The sequence below is a fragment of the Balaenoptera physalus genome (assembly GCF_965194825.1).
Source record: "Balaenoptera physalus genome assembly, chromosome: 13".
Taxonomy (NCBI): domain Eukaryota; kingdom Metazoa; phylum Chordata; class Mammalia; order Artiodactyla; family Balaenopteridae; genus Balaenoptera; species Balaenoptera physalus.
The window spans coordinates 25,936,309-25,953,478 of NC_138892.1; the positions used below are offsets into that span (position 1 = coordinate 25,936,309).

The following is a 17,170-nucleotide window of genomic DNA, read 5'->3' on the forward strand; positions in this document are numbered from 1 at the left end:
GAATCAATAGCAGAATAACTGAGTCAAAAGAACGGATAAGTGAGCTGGAAGATACAATGGTGGAAATAACTGCCAGGGAGCAAAATAAAGAAAAAAGAATGAAAAGAATTGAGGACAGTCTCAGAGACCTCTGGGACAACATTAAATGCACCAGCATTCGAATTACAGGGGTCCCGGAAGAAGAAAAGAAAAACAAAGGGTCGGAGAAAATATTTGAAGAGATTATAGTCGAAAACTTCCCTAACATGGGACAGGAAATAGTCAATCAAGTCCAGGAAGCGCAGAGAGTCCCATACAGAATAAACTCAAAGAGAAACACACCGAGACACATATTAATCAAACTATCAATAATTAAATACAAAGAAAAAATATTAAAAGCAGCAAGGGAAAAGCAGCAAATAACATGCAAGGGAATCCCCATAAGGTTAACAGCAGATCTTTCAGCAGAAACTCTGCAAGTCAGAAGGGACTGGCAGGACATATTTAAAGTGATGAAAGGGAAAAACCTACAACCAAGATTACTCTACCCAGCAAGGATCTCATTCAGATTTGATGGAGAAATTAAAACCTTTACAGACAATCAAAAGTTAAGAGAATTCAGCACCACCAAATCAGCTTTACAACAAATGCTAAAGGAACTTCTCTAGGCAGGAAACACAAGAAAAGGAAAAGACCAACAAAAACAAACCCAAAACAATTAAGAAAATGGTAATAGGAACATACCTATCGATAATTACCTTAAATGTAAATGGATTAAATGCTCCAACCAAAAGACACAGACTGGCTGAATGGATACAAAAAACAAGACCCATACATATGCTCTCTACAAGGACCCACTTCAGACGTAGGGACACATACAGACTGAAAGTGAGGAGATGGAAAAAGATATTCCATGAAAATGGAAATCAAAACAAAGCTGGAGTAGCAATTCTCATATCAAACAAAATAGACTTTAAAATAAAGACTAATACAAGAGACAAAGAAGGACACTACATAATGATCAAGGGATCAATCCAAGAAGATATAACAACTGTAAATATTTATGCATCCAACACAGAAGCACTTCAATACATAAGGCAAATGCTAACAGCCATAAAAGAGGAAATCGACAGTAACACAATAATAGAAGGGGATTTTAACACCCCACTTTCACCAATGGACAAATCATCCAAAATGAAAATAAATAAGGAAACACAAGCTTTAAATGACACATTAAACAAGATGGACTTAATGGATATTTATAGAACATTCCATCCAAAAACAACAGAATACACTTTCTTCTCAAGTGCTCATGGAACATTCTCCAGGACAGACCATATCTTGGGTCACAAATCAAGCCTTGGTAAATTTAAGAAAATTGAAATCATGTCAAGTATCTTTTCTGACCACAGTGCTATGAGACTAGATATCAATTACAGGAAAAAAAACTGTAAAGAATACAAACACATGGAGGCTAAACAATATACTACTAAATAACCAAGAGATCACTGAAGAAATCAAGGAGGAAATCAAAAAATACCTAGAAACAAATGACAATGGAAACACGACGACCCAAAACCTATGGGATGCAGCAAAAGCAGTTCTAAGAGGGAAGTTTACAGCAATACAATCCTATCTCAAGAAACATCTCAAAGAAACAACCTAACCTTACACCTACAGCAATTAGAGAAAGAAGAACAAAAGAACCCCAAAGTTAGCAGAAGGAAAGAAATCATAAAGATCAGATCAGAAAAAAATGAAAAAGAAATGAAGGAAACAAGAGCAAAGATCAATAAAACTAAAACCTGGTTCTTTGAGAAGATAAACAAAATTGATAAACCATTAGCCAGACTCATCAAGAAAAAAAGGGACAAGACTCAAATCAACAGAATTAGAAATGAAAAAGGAAAAGTAACAGCTGGCACTGCAGAAATACAAAGGATCGTGAGACATTACTACAAGCAACTATATGCCAATAAAATAGACAACCTGGAAGAAATGGACAAATTCTTAGAAAAGTACAACCTTCCGAGACTGAACCAGGAAGAAATAGAAAATATAAACATAACAATCACAAGCACTGAAATGGAAACTGTGATTAAAAATCTTCCAACAAACAAAAGCGCAGGACCAGAGGGCTTCACAGGCAAATTCTATCAAACATTTAGAGAAGAGCTAACACCTATCCTTCTCAAACTCTTCCAAAATATAGTAGAGTGAGGGATATGCCCAAACTCATTCTACAAGGCCACCATCACTTTGATACTAAAACCAGACAAAGATGTCACAAAAAAAGAAAATCACAGGCCAATATCACTGATGAACATAGATGCAAAGCTCCTCAACAAAATACTAGCAAACAGAATCCAACAGCACATTAAAGGGATCACACACCATGATCAAGTGGAGTTTATCCCAGGAATGCAAAGATTCTTCAACATATGCAAATCAATCAATGTGATACACCATATTAACAAATTGAAGAAGAAAAACCATATGATCATCTCAATAGATGCAGAAAAAGCCTTCGACAAAATTCAACACCCATTTATGATAAAAACTCTCCAGAAAGTAGGCAAAGAGGGAACCTACCTCAACATAATAAAGGCCATATATGACAAACCCACAGCCAACATCGCTCTCAACGGTGAAAAACTGAAACCATTTCCTCTAAGATCAGGAACAAGACAAGGTTGCCCACTCTCACCACTATTATTCAACACAGTTTTGGAAATTTTAGCCACAGCAATCAGAGAAGAAAAAGAAATAAAAGGAATCCAAATCAGAAAAGAAGACATAAAACTGTCACTGTTTGTAGATGATGTGATACTATACATAGAGAATCCTAAAGATGCTACCAGAAAACTACCAGAGCTAATCAATTAATTTGGTAAAGTAGCAGGATACAAAATTAATGCACAGAAATCTCTTGCATTCCTATACACTAATGATGAAAAATCTGAAAGAGAAATTAAGGAAACAATCCCATTTACCACTGCAACAAAAAGAATAAAATACCTAGGAATAAACCTACCTAAGGAGACAAAAGACCTGTATGCAGAAAACTATAAGACCCTGATGAAAGAAATTAAAGATGATACAAACAGATGGAGAGATATACCATGTTCTTGGATTGGAAGAATCAACACTGTGAAGATGACTATACTACCCAAAGCAATCTACAGATTCAGTGCAATCCCTAGCAAACTACCACTGGCATTTTTCACAGAACTAGAACAAAAAATTTCACAATTTGTATGGAAACACAAAAGACCCCGAAGAGCCAAAGCAATCTTGTGAAAGAAAAACGGAGCTGGAGGAATCAGGCTCCCTGACTTCAGACTACACTACAAAGCTACAGTAATCAAGACAGTATGGTACTGGCAGAAAAACAGAATAGAGATCAATGGAACAGGACAGAAAGCCCAGAGATAAACCCACACACATATGGTCACCTTACCTTTGATAAAGGAGGCAAGAGTATACAAAGGTTGGAGAAAAGACAGCCTCTTCAATAAGTGGTGCTGGGAAAACTGGATAGCTACATGTAAAAGAATGAAATTAGAACACTTCCTAACACCATACACAATAATAAACTCAAAATGGATTAAAGACCTAAATGTAAGGCCAGACACTACAAAACTCTCAGAGGAAAACATAGGCAGAACACTCTATGACATAAATCACAGCAAGATCCTTTTTGACCCACCTCTTAGAGAAATGGAAATATAAACAAAAATAAACAAATGGGACTTAATGAAACTTAAAAGCTCTTACACAGCAAAGGAAATCATAAACAAGACGAAAAGACAACTCAGAATGGGAGAAAATATTTGCAAACAAAGCAACTGACAAAAGATTAATCTCTGAAATATACAAGCAGCTCATGCAGCTCAATATCAAAAAAAACAAACAACCCAATTCAAAAATGGGCAGAAGACCTAAATAGACATTTCTCCAAAGAAGATATACAGATTGCCAACAAACACATGAAAGGATACTCAAGATCACTAATCATTAGAGAAATGCAAATCAGAACTACAATGAAGTATCACCTCACACAGGTCAGAATGGCCATCATCAAAAAAATCTACAAACAATAAATGCTGGAGAGGGTGTGGAGAAAAGGGAACTCTCTTGCCCTGTTGGTGGGAATGTAAATTGATACAGCCACTATGGAGAATAGTATGGAAATTCCTTAAAAAACTAAAAATAGAACTACCATACAACCCAGCAATCCCACTACTGGGCATATACCCTGAGAAAACTGTAATTCAAAAAGAGTCATGTACCAAAATGTTCACTGCAGCTCTATTTACAACAGCCAGGACATGGAAGCAATCTAAGTGTCCATCGAAAGATGAATGGATAAAGAAGCTGTGGCACATACATACAATGGAATATTACTCAGCCATAAAAAGAAACAAAATTGAGTTATTTGTAGTGAGGTGGATGGACCTAGAGTCTGTCATACAGAGTGAAGTAAGTCAGAAAGAGAAAAACAAATACCGTATGCTAACATATATATATGGAATCTAAAAAAAAAAAATGGTTCATGAACTTAGGGGCAGGATAGGAATAAAGATGCAGATGTAGAGAATGGACTTGAGGACACGGGGAGGGGGAAGGGGAAGCTGGGATGAAGTGAAGAGTAGCACTGACATATACACACTACCAAATGTAAAACAGTTAGCTAGTGGGAAGCAGCCGCATAGCACAGGGAGATCAGCTCGGTGTTTTGTGACCACCTAGAGGAGTGGGATAGGGAGGGTGGGAGGGAGATGCAAGAGGGAGGGGATATGGGGATATATGTATACGTATAGCTGATACACTTTGTTATACAGCAGAAACTAACACAACATTGTAAAGCAATTATACTCCAATATAGATGTCTAAAAAAATTAAAAAATAAAAATATCCCAGTTAAATTTTTTTAGGAGAAGGGAGGTTAGGTCCTATGATGGATATGGTGGGCTGGTTTGTTCAGTCTCTACACTACATTCCTTCCTAGTATGACTCCTGTATTAAAGGGATGGAAAGGCTAAATGTGGTATTTTCCAAATTATCTTGCAGCTAGGGTTCTAGATATAAATGAGGGTTCCCAATTTGGAAGGAAGCAAGGAAGCAGAGATCCACTTCTTGCTGCCTTTTTTTTTTTTTTTTTGCTGCTGAACAAAGCTGTGGATGCAAAATGTTTCTAAAGCAGTATTCCAATATGTATTCTCCAGCTTACCAGTAAGGCAGAGGCAGTTGTGGAAGAGACAGTGGATGGTTAACCTGAAATACACTGCACAGGCTTAGTAGCAGTCAAATGGTAGATGGCAAGGAAACATATTGCAGGTTAAAAAGCTAATGACCCATTCCAGCCAAATGGCAAAACATTTTATAAAACTACTGCCACTGTAATATTTGTACCTTGAAAGACAAACCATGTGCCCAACAAGCTTTCAGCTCTGCAAAAGAAGGCTGTCTCTGCCTGTGGCCTGAGATTCCAGCTAACTGAAAACAGTAATGGGGGGAGGGGGAGAGCAGTGTTCTCATGGCTGGAAAAGCCAAAAGGCAGGAAATAAGATGGCGGCCTGAAGCCTTTCCGAAGACCCTCCCTCAAAATAATGGGAACCAGTCCAGCTGCTAAGATCTAATTAAGGGTGATACCTTTCCACCGAAGCCTCTTATTGCAGATGATGCCATGAAGTGGAAAAAGTCCAAAACAGAACCAGTATATAATCTACAGACTTCGGATTTAAGAGCTTGGTCTAAATGAGCTCTTTAACTGTGGTTACTTGTGTATGAAACTGCCTAGAAGCAAACAGACTGGAAATCTACTACATTTCAGGGAACTATACTGCTAAAGAAACCAATACCCTGCAAAAACTCATATTCAACCTTTAAAGCAACTCTTCGGTCCACAACTTACACCAGCAGGAATCAGGCTGTGAAAGGTATGCAGTCCCCAAGAAAGGTATACTTTAAAACCCATTTCATATGAGGCAATGGAGTGCTAAGAGATGAACATTAAGTTCTCAGAGGGCAAAAGCAGAGGTCGTTGGTGACAATGGGTAAGAGTTAATCCTAGAGAATAGAACAGGGGCTACAAAATAAGTTAACCAAGGAAGTCTTCTTGAAGGAAGACTTTACAAGAAACAGATGGCACACTCAAAAGGGATAACTTTGAAAGAGTTTAATGAAATGACCATTTATTTACCAAGCCGTAAGAAGGGTTGAGGCAACCAATAGGGGATAGTGAAGCACCCAGGGACTAGCAACAGCAGGAAGTTATTATCTTCCACAGGCCTAAAGGCCAAAGGAAAGAAGCAGTGTCACTGAAGCCCTGTAAGAGATGAAGTTTAAAAGAGTCCCCCAAGAAGACTTGCAGCTTTAGGTACAGGAACACAATCATTACCAAATGGTAGTCCTGCTGGGAGGGAACTAGGAATATAAATATCTCTCCAGTGCTCTCTCTTCTACCCTCTTGCTATATGTTTGCGTCCTCCCAAAATTCATATGTTGAAACTTAATCCCCAATGTATCAGTATTTGGAGCTGAGGCCTTTGAGAGGTGCTTAGGTCATGTGGTTGGACCCCTCAAGAATAGAATCAGTACCCTTATAAAAGAGATCCCAGAGAGTTCCCTCACCCCCTCTACCATACAAAGACACAGGGAAAAGACAGTCATTTATGAACCAGGAAGTGGGTTCTCATCAGAAAGCCATGCTGGCACCCTGAATCTTAGGTTTCCCAGCCTCCAGAACTGTGAGAACTAAATTTTTGTTGTTTATAAGCCACCCAGCCTATGGCATTTTGTTATAGCAGCCTGAACAAATTAAGATACCTCTGATTTAAGAGATCTTTCTCATTGGTTGAACCTAAATGGAATCCATAGGACAAGGAAATACAGGTGATGCATTCCATAATGGTCAGGGTAGAACTACGGGTCTGGAGGAGCACATGAAGAAAAATCATCACTAACAATAACATCAATCCCTTGCCCATACACCTATTAAATCACCTACTAAGAACAAATCACAAAGGAAATTACAAAATCGTGAGACAAACCACATTTCAAAACTCATGAAATACAGCCAATGCAGCACTCATAGGGAAATTTATAACCTTACAAATTATTTTTAGTACTTAAGTCTTTAACTCAAGAAGCTAGAGAAAAAAAAAAAACAGCAAAATAAACACAAAGTAGAAGAGAGAAAATAGATAAAAGTTAAAAATTAAAAAAAGAAAAAAACACTAACAAATTCAATTGGGTCCATCAAACAAAACCAATAACTGATTCTTTGAAAAATATATCTGGTAAGTCAATACTGCAGCAAATCTATGCAACATAAAAAGAGAGGGCATGAATAACATAAGTAATAAGACCTAATCAGGTCACTTACATTAAGTCATTTAATACTCACAACTGCTCTATGAGATTGATACTGTCATTTCTACTTAATATTGAGAAAACTGACACATAGAGAAGTTAAGTAAACTGCTCAAAATCACATTAACTATTATGTACTGGAGCTAGGATTTCCTATGCTGTCCAACTCCAGAGTCTGTTCCTTTGACAACTGTATTACACTCCCTTTCAGAATAAAAAAAGACTATCAGGGGCTTCCCTGGTGGCGCAGTGGTTGAGAATCCGCCTGCCAATGCAGGGGACACGGGTTCGAGCCCTGGTCTGGGAAGATCCCACATGCCGCGGAGCGGTTGGGCCCGTGAGCCACAATTGCTGAGCCTGCGCGTCTGGAGCCTGTGCTCCGCAACAAGAGAGGCCGCGATGGCGAGAGGCCCGCGCACCGCGATGAAGAGTGGCCCCCCGCTTGCCACAACTGGAGAAAGCCCTCGCACAGAAAAGAAGACCCAACACAGCCATAAATAAAATAAATTAAAAAAAAAAAAAAAAGACTATCAAAATATCCCCCAAAATAGAAAAATGGAACTAAGCAATAACCATAAAAGAAAAGGAACCAATAGACATCATCCATTCCCCACACCCCCAGCAAAGGCCTAGACCAGGGGTCCCCAACCCCCGCCAGTACCGGTCCGTGGCCTGTTAGGAGCCGGGCCGCACAGCAGGCGAGTGAGAGAGGCTTCATCTGCCGCTCCCCATCACTAGCATTACCACCCGCACCATCCCCCCCCTTAATTCCTCACCCCACCCCCACTCCCCCCACCCTCCCCTGCCGCCCGGTCTGTGGAAAAACTGTCTTCCACGAAACCGGTCCCTGGTGCCAAAGAGGTTGGGGACTGCTGGCCTAGACAGTTTAAGGGCCAATTTTAGCTATGCCTTCAAGGAATAGATCATTCCTGAAAGGTAGCAGAATATGCCACCCCAAAATTATGTCATTGGGCATATTGATTATTTTGGGCTGTAGGCACTTGAAAAAACAGCAAATGAAGGAGAAAACTTTCTCTGAACTCCCCCCCTTATTCTGCCTAAAGACAGATCTTCCAAAAGGAACTCAATTATCATAAATCCCCTCCCTGGGAGTTTCATCAACTAGGGAAGACTGACTCATCACAGGAGAGGAGGCTACACCCAGACAAATTTTGTCCTATCTCCCATCTGCTCTTCTAAGGGTCCATTTATCTTTCCTAAGTAAACATTTACTCTTCCCTAAGAGGTCTACACCCCCTCCCCCCCATATAGATGGTATCTGAGCCTGAATTCTAATTTTCCCCTGGGTATTGACAAAGATTCTTTCCTTAATCAAACTTTAGTCAGGCTCCCAAAACTTCTCCTAGGCCGACCTGTGCACTTCCTTGCAAAATCTAATTTTAACAAGAACCCTGGTATGTCAGTTTAACAAGAGTCTCCCATCTGCCACACCTGATCACCCTCAATATTGGGTTCCTCATCTTCTACCATTCCCCTAGGTGTAATCATGCCCTATAGGGTTAACAGAAGCTGGTGACTAATAGAGATTCTTGAGCTAGTCTTACAGAACAACAGATAAGGGAACAGCTTGTTAAAACCTCTCTGCTTATGAACTGCCGTCACTGATCAGCTTGCTTTAGTTTTTTCCCCTCTCCTTAATTGCATACCCTCCAAGCTTCACATAGCCTAGGTAATACACCACAAGACTCCTTAACCACCCCACAGATAACACCTCTGATGTATGGGTTGCTATAGTAATGGGGACAGAGACTTAAGTTGTTTTTTCGGAACTTAGAGTCAGCTCTTGTTCAGTTCGAGCTAAGACTGGTTGGGACCACGGGCCCTAACACTGGGCCTGCACAGGTGTTGGATGAATGCTCTTTTGTTGTCAGAGGGCCAAAACCTCCACCCCCAAATCGTGCTAAGCACCTCCATTTTTTAACATGCATCCCTGGAAGAAGCATGTAACCAAGATATGTCTGCACAGAACACCGACTACTTCACTTTTCCCCTACCTCCAATCACCTTTCCTTGCACCTAAGACCACCCTGCTCCTTTACCCCATAAATATCCCACCTTTGGGAGGGTGGATTTGAGACTTGTTCTCCTCCCTTGGCTGCTTTGTGAATAAACTCTCTCTGCTGCAAACCTTGGTGTCTGAGGTAACAGAGGTAATGTCTGACTACCCTAGCCTGTCTTCAGCAAGAATCCTGTTATATTGGTTCGGCCAAAACCCCTCTTGACCCCGTGTTTCCTCTTAGTAATTGAATTCCCATTTATCCATACTGTATTTGCAATAGAACCCAGTTCTATACTGAGGTCTCTTTCCCACTATTGCACGTCCTGAATGAAATATGTTTTAACTGCTTTAACTACTGTCTAGCTCTGTTTTGTTTTTTTTTAAACAGTATCTCCCGTATATATATGCAGTATACATGTTGTTAAAAACTGGACAACAGGCCCCATATGGAGCCACTTATACTAAGATCCACCTTACCAAATCAAGACTTAATTACACTTTTGGCCTCTCCAAGAAATGTAACTGAACAGGACCTGTGGAGCCTTCCCAGGACAGAGCCCCTCCCCCATATCTTCTGCTGTAGCTCCCCTTAGAAGTACCAAGATAACAGTGTTTCATGCATATTTCCAGAGCTTTTCAGATGCTAAAACCGCCACCAAATGGAAGAAATTAGCTACTTGATGATCATGAGCCTGTAGCCCCCAGACCTACTGGTACCTAAGGATTGATAATGTTAACTGCCCTGTTACCTCAAGATCAACCAATTAGAGAATTGTGCATGAACTGAGATGCCAGCACATACCCTGGGATGCCCCTCCCCTCACCTGACCTTTAAAAATGCTTTGCTGGGGCTTCCCTGGTGGCGCAGTGGTTGAGAATCTTCCTGCCAATGCAGGGGACACGGGTTCGAGCCCTGGTCTGGGAAGATCCCACATGCCGCGGAGCAACTGGGCCCGTGAGCCACAACTACTGAGCCTGCGCGTCTGGAGCTTGTGCTCCGCAACAAGAGAGGCCGCGATAGTGAGAGGCCCGCGCACCGCGATGAGGAGTGGACCCCGCTCGCCACAACTAGAGAAAGCCCTCGCGCAGAAACGAAGACCCAACACAGCCAAAAATAAATAAAAAAATAAAAAATAAAAAAAAATGCTTTGCTGAAACCCTTCAAGGAGTTAGGGGGTTTTTTTGGGCACAAGCCACCTGTTCTCCTTGCATGGCCCTGCAACAAACCTTTCTCTGCTCCAAACTTCGACTTTTCGGTTTGTTTGGCCTTACTGTGCCGTCAGTCACAGGAACTTGCGTTCAGGTAACAGAAACAGAATCTTAAGCCAGTCAGTCAGGAACTACCCAATCAACACTAGTGAGGTAATCTGCCTGACAGACCCGTGCCATCCCCTAAAAGAACATGACCTCGACACAACCAATCCACTCCTTTTTTTAAATTTATTTTTTTATACAGCAGGTTCTTATTAGTTATCTATTTTACACATATTAGTGTATATATGCCAATCCCAGCCATAAAAAGGAACGAAATTGGGTCATTTGTAGAGACGTGGATGAATCTAGAGACTGCCATACAGAGTGAAGTAAGTCAGAAAGAGAAAAATATCGTATATTAACGCAAATATGTGGAACCTAGAAAAATGGTACAGATGAACTGGTTTGCAAAGCAGAAACAGAGACGCAGATGCAGAGAACAAATGTATGGACACCAAGGGGGGAAAGTGGCAGGGGTGGGTGGTGGTGGTGGGATGAATTGGGAGATTGGGATTGACCAATCCACTCTTTGCTAGCCTAACTTCCTTGTCCCACTCCCTTCTGCCTACAAAAGTCTTTCATTTTTTACAGATCCTGGGAAGAAGATCCTTTCCGTCTGCTGGATGGGATGCTGCCTAATTCATGAATCGTTGAAGAAAGCCAGTAAGATCTTTTAAATTTACGCCAGTTGAATTTTGTTTCCTAACAATGTTAATAAACTTTTGTTTTTCTCTTGTTAATCTATCTTTTATGACAGGGGTCTCAGCCAAGAACTCGAAGGGTAGAGGGAAAATTGTTCTTCCTCCCCTGTATTCCCAGTTTGTAAAATCAGTCCTAGAGCACAGAAAGTAATGGGAAGCTGCTTGACTCATTTATGAGGCAAGCAATAAAAATGCTATTGGAAGATTCAATACTGTATAGATGTCAGGTCTCTCCAAATTAATCCATAGATTCAAAGCAATTCCAATCAAATCTTGGTAGTTTCCTTTTTCTAAAGTGAAAATGACAGGCTGATTCTAAAATTCATTCAGAAATACAAAGGGCTAAAAACAGCCAAAGCAATCTTGAAGGAAAATAAAGCTGGCTGGTTTTATTCTATCAGACACTAATATGTATTATAAAGTTACAGTAATTAAAATAATGTGGTATAGGCACAAGAATGATCAAATTAACCAATGGAAAAGAGAATACCCAAAAACAAGGCCACACATACAAGGTATCCTGATTTATGACAAAGGCAACATTGTAGTTCAGTGAGGAAAGGATGGTCTGTTCAGAAAATGCCAGGTTAGGACTTCCCTGGTGGCACAGCGGTTAAGAATCTGTCTGCCAATGCAGGGGACACGGGTTCAAGCCCTGGTCTGGGAAGATCCCACATGCCTTGGAGCAACTAAGCCCATGCACCACAACTACTGAGCCTGCGCTCTACAGCCTGCGAGCCACAACTACTGAGCCCACGTGCCACAGCTACTGAAGCCCGTGCGCCCAGAGCCCGTGCTCCACAACAAGAGAAGCCACCACAATGAGAAGCCCGCGCACCACAACGAAGAGTAGCCCTCACTCGCCGCAACTACAGAAAGCTGGCACGCAGCAACGAAGACCCAACACAGCCAAAAATAAATGAATAAATAAATAAATTTATAAATAAATAAATAAAGTTGTTTCCTGAAGATGGAAGTTCTTTCTTAAAAAAAAAAAAAAAAAAAGAAAATGCCAGGTTAACTAGACATCCATGTGGGAAAAAAACATATTGACCTTTACTTGATACCATACAAAAATCAGTTCCAGATGGATAGCAGATCTAGAAGCAAAAGGTAAAATAAAGCTTTTAGAGAAAATAATCTTTGTCACCTTAGAGCAGGCAAATATTTCTTTAAAGGCACTAACCATAAAAGAAAAAGGTTTACTTGGATTATGATAAAGTTAAGAGCTTCTGTTCATTGAAAGACACTATTAAGAGAGTGCCACACACCTCCTGAGATATTTGAGGTACACAGATCCAACAAAGGACTTATATCCAGTATGTGTAAAGAACTCCTTCAAATCAGTAACAAGAAGAGATAATCCAAAAGGAAAATATGCAACAAACTTGAATTGGCTTCACTAAAGTGGATACACAAGTGGTCCTTAAACATATAAAAAGACTCCCTCTTTCCTTATCAGGGAAATGCAAATTAAAGCCAAGAGGAGATACCCGTACACCTACCAGAATGGTAAAAAGAGAAACTGAAATTAGCAAGTGTTGGTGAGGCTGTAGAGCAACTGGACCTCTCCTGTACTGCTGGTAGGAATATAAATTGGTACAACCACTTTGGAATAATGTTGGCAATATCTACACAGGTGAATGTATATATTTCCTATGACTTAGCAATTCCACGTCTAAGTATATACTCAACAGAAATATGTTCAATAAGACATATATACTAAAAGGTTCACACTAGCACTATTCATAATAGTCTCAAACTGGAAATCACCCAAAGACCATTAATAGTAGAGTGGATTTAAACATGGTCATGCATTCACATGGAATACTACAGAGAAATAAAAAATGCTCACATGACCATATGGATGAATCTAACAAACAAAACCAGAGAGCAAAAAGTCAGAACAAAAAGAGCATATACAAATGGAATTGCCCAGTGTGTAAACTATAAAAATAGACCAAAGGAATCTAAGTTAGTTATTACAAAACTGAATTGTGGTTATCTTTGGGGTGGGGAGAGTGACTGAAAGGGAGTAAGAGGGAGTTTCTGGTGTGCTGGTTGACGTCCAGTTTCTTAACATGGGTACTGGTTACATGGATGTATTCAACATGTGAAAATTCATCAATCTGCACATTTATGATTTGTGCACTTTTCTTATGAACATCATGCTGCGATAAAAATTAACGGATGTGACAAAAAGCAAATAAATTAAACTACAAACTAAAAAAAATTTCTACAAGTATGGTAAGGTTAAGTAACATATGAAAAACGTATGCAAGGAAAAAAAAAAAAAAAAAAAAAAAAAACAAAAAAAACGTATGCAAGGGACTTCCCTGGCAGTCCAGTGGTTGAGACTTCACCTTCCAATGCAGGGGGTGCAGGTTTGATCCCTGGTCAGGGAGCTAAGATCCCACATGCCTCACAGCCAGAAAACCAAAACATAAAACAGAAGCAATATTGCAACAAGTTCAATAAAGACTTTACACCGGGTTCACATCAAAAAAAAAAAAGAAAAGAAAAACGTATGCAAGTCATAAGAAGCTAACATCCAAGAGTAAAATGAGCAAAAAATACAAAAAAATGCTCAAGAAAGAAATAAAAATGTTTTCAGTAAATGCACAAAATGTAAATTAGAACAACAGAATGCTATTTTTCCTATAAAATTAACAAAGATTAAAGGAAACTAATAAGGTTGTTGCTGAGGATTTGGTGAAAATACTCCTAATGGAAACTTGAATAGGTACAACCTTTCTGCATAAGTCTTAAAAAATGTTCATATCCTTTGACCCACTAGATTTCCTTCTAGAAATTACTCTAAGGAAAAATCAGAGATGCAGTAAAAGATGGACTTATGTCAGTGCTGATTACAGTTGTATTTTGAAACAATATAATTATCCAAGAATGGGAAAATAGTTATATTATGATACACATACATGATTGGATATTATGTTATTGTTTTCAAAGAGTAATGAATAGGAAAAGACTCACTGAAAAATACATATAAAACTCTATGTGGTATATTTTTTGTGTTTAAAAAATATCAAACATACATTTGAGTAGAAAAAAAGTCTGTAAGAACACATACTATAATGTTAATGGCCAACTGTGGGTGGTAGGAAAATGAGTGATTTTAATTTTGTGGCTTGTTTTCTACAATGAAATGTTCTTTGAGCATGTATTACTATTATACTCAGATATCTAAGAATAGGGTAAAAAAGTATCCACCCAGTTCCCTCTCTCTAGCAATCTAAGCAACATAGATTTTTGTCTCTTCTTCATCTCCCACATTCAATCTTGTAACTGTTTCCTCGATTTTACCTTAGAAGTATCCGTCCAAGCCATTATTCAATTATTTCTTCTCTCTTTTCCAGAACTCAGGTGCTTGCCTTCCCTACTGACCTCCTCAAATCCAGGCACTTCCTTTTGGTAAAAGAGCCCTATCTTCCACTACTTTTACATTCCAGCCCCATCAAACCACTTTATATAGCGACACTCCACACTCAAGTCCCTGAAAAATCTACACCAGGTACTTTCACACCTCCCAACCTTGGCATACTCTGTTCTCTTTCCTTATAATGCATTTTCTCCCTTCCATCTCTCTAAACATATTCACAGTTCAAGATCCACCTCCAATATCCATTTACTGGGTGTAGTGTCTCCGAGGCCACAGGAACAGACGGCGGTTTCCAAATCAATCCTCCAATGACAGTTTGTATATATTTCAACATTTACCATTCTGTACTATTTATTGCGTAGCTCTCTGATGGTATGGAATGAGCCGTTTCTTTTCTTAAATTTCTTAAAATCTTGTCGGATGAATGGATTTTAGTAAAGTATACATACATGCCTTATACAGGGGTGTGACTTTTCACCTGTGTCGGATAGACAAATGGCAACAAAAACACTAGACTGTTGTTTTTGTTTTTGTTTTCATTCAAGATGGCAGAGAACGTCTTAAAATAGTCCCACACAAAAGCACTCACACCCGAGCCTCGAATCAGAAGAACTAGCTACACCTAGCGCAAGAGCGAAGGACAAAAGAATTAGATGCTGAGATACCGCGGCCCAAATCACCCACAGTAGGTCCCACACACAGATCTTAAACCACGGTATAAAAAAACAAAAACAAAAACAAAAACTAGCACCTGCTGCCTCCATTTCGAGGGCCACGCCTCGACCGCAAACTGTGACCTGGGGCATTTCTGGATACTGACCCGAACAAATCGAGGACGAAAAAGGGGGAGGCTAAATCGTACGGGTGAGTAGGAACAAGCAGGGCTCTAGTCCACCGGCCTGGCTGGGAATTCTGGGAGGGCCCGAGGCAGAGGCCAGGCGCGGCGAGAGTGCCTCAGGCTACACCTGTCAGGCTGCGTCCAACATTAGGCCCGGAAATTGCCGAGATTCGGTGACCGAGGCCGGCAGGAGCGTCACCCGATTCCTCTCCCCGGGATCGGCCTCTCGCCCGGCCTCCTCGCCTTCTCACTCGTCCTTCTCAAACAAAGGCAACTCACACGCACCGCCATTTTCCCCTTACCTCAAAAACCACCTCTTCGTCAAAATCCGGTGTCATCCTTCTCCGCCATGCCACCCGCCTCAGCACGATGGGAAATGAAGGCGGGAGAACCGGCTGCATGCACCCAAGCGTCTGCTTCTGCAGGTCCCGTGAGTCCAGAAAACTACAATTCCCAGCATGCCTCGCAGCTCACGCCCCTTTTCCAGGCCCGCTCATTGGTGCTGAGCTTGAACGTGTGGGCGGGAGGGGCGGGAACGGGCTGAAACTCGGGCCCTCTGATTGGAGGAGGCTGGGGCTTTTGTCCGCCTTTTACGGCCGCGACTAGCAGGGGGCGCCTGGAGCTCTGATTTTTTTTTTTTTGGAGCTGGAGAAGGGCGCGAGCCGGCGAAGCCGCGGTGAGCACTGCTCGTGTGCGCGCGTGGCCGTCTGCCGGGAGCTCGGCTGGGCGGCGCTCGTGCCCGCCCGCCCGTCGCCGGCGGCTCGCGCCCGGGAGCGCCGCCGGGTCCCCGGAGCCGGCCGCGTCCTTTGTGCGGCGCTGGGGTTGCGTCTCGGGGCCGCGGGACGGAATGTGGGCTCCGCTGGGGCTTTTCTCTTCTGCCCAAACTCTTGAAACAATGGACTGTAAGGGGAGCGGGGATTGAGGGGGGCGAGCGGGGAAGCGAGCTACACGGGGGAATCATGACTTCTGCCGCCGGTAAGTGACGGCGCTCGCGCTGCCGCTGGAAAGTTTGTAGCGAGCGCTGCAGGTCTTGGCCTCGGAGAAACTTTGTCCTCCGGGATGGGTTAGCGATATTCTCTCTACCTTTCCTCAGGACTGTGCGGAGGAGACGGTGTCTGCTGCCGGATTTTTTCGTCCCTTCATGCCAAGAGGGGCTCTTTGGAAATCGTGTGTCTCTTGGGACCTCCTTTTAAAAGAAGACCGTGTTGGGGTCTCTTAGCGCCAGGTGAAACGGGAAATGTAAAGAGGGCGTTTACTCTTCTCTCTTAAAATTTGAGCGACTTTGCCTTTGCGTATGAAAATAGTTTAGATTCCCATGTTAAGAAATCAGTTATTCTAGGAAAGGGCAGTGTTCCCGGAGTGTTGAACTCGGCGACTAGGCTGAGTGGCTTTAACCCCTGATGTCGACTGGAAACCCTGACCCTTATTAAGTAAAGAGGTTTAGACATTTTTACTCCTGTTTTGGTGGTTTTCCCCCGGTTACCTGAGGAGCAGAGGAGTAGAATTGCCGATGCCAAGGTTTTGGTTCATTTTCATCCAATTTTTTATGGATTTTTTCCCCTATTTCTACCTGGTTAGTGTAGACAAAGCCTTATTTTCTGTCT

General features: G+C 41.4%; 2 protein-coding genes across 17 annotated transcripts in view; one reads left to right on the plus strand and one right to left on the minus strand.

The window, feature by feature from the left end:
• VEZT (vezatin, adherens junctions transmembrane protein) overlaps positions 1 to 16,009 on the minus strand; it is a 73,205-nt gene extending 57,196 nt beyond the window's left edge. For all 9 annotated transcript variants that reach the window (XM_082418801.1, XM_082418797.1, XM_082418800.1 and 6 more), the window contains exon 1: positions 15,869 to 16,009. In XM_082418801.1, coding sequence (XP_082274927.1) covers positions 15,869 to 15,967 — 99 coding nt within the window. In that variant the 5' untranslated portion in view covers positions 15,968 to 16,009. The remainder of the gene's footprint in view (positions 1 to 15,868) is intronic.
• A 272-nt stretch (positions 16,010 to 16,281) lies between these two features.
• Positions 16,282 to 17,170, plus strand: part of FGD6 (FYVE, RhoGEF and PH domain containing 6) — a 110,313-nt gene continuing 109,424 nt past the window's right edge. For 6 of the 8 annotated variants that reach the window (XR_014252175.1, XR_014252176.1, XM_082418786.1 and 3 more), the window contains exons 1-2: positions 16,412 to 16,541; positions 16,660 to 16,791. Coding sequence is in view for 6 of the 8 variants with exons in the window: in XM_082418786.1 (XP_082274912.1) it covers positions 16,526 to 16,541; positions 16,660 to 16,791 (148 nt within the window). In the remaining 2 variants the exon portion in view is untranslated. Of the gene's footprint in view, positions 16,542 to 16,659; positions 16,792 to 17,170 lie in introns of all 8 variants that reach the window. The other 2 variants (XM_082418790.1, XM_082418789.1) reach the window with 2 other exon arrangements.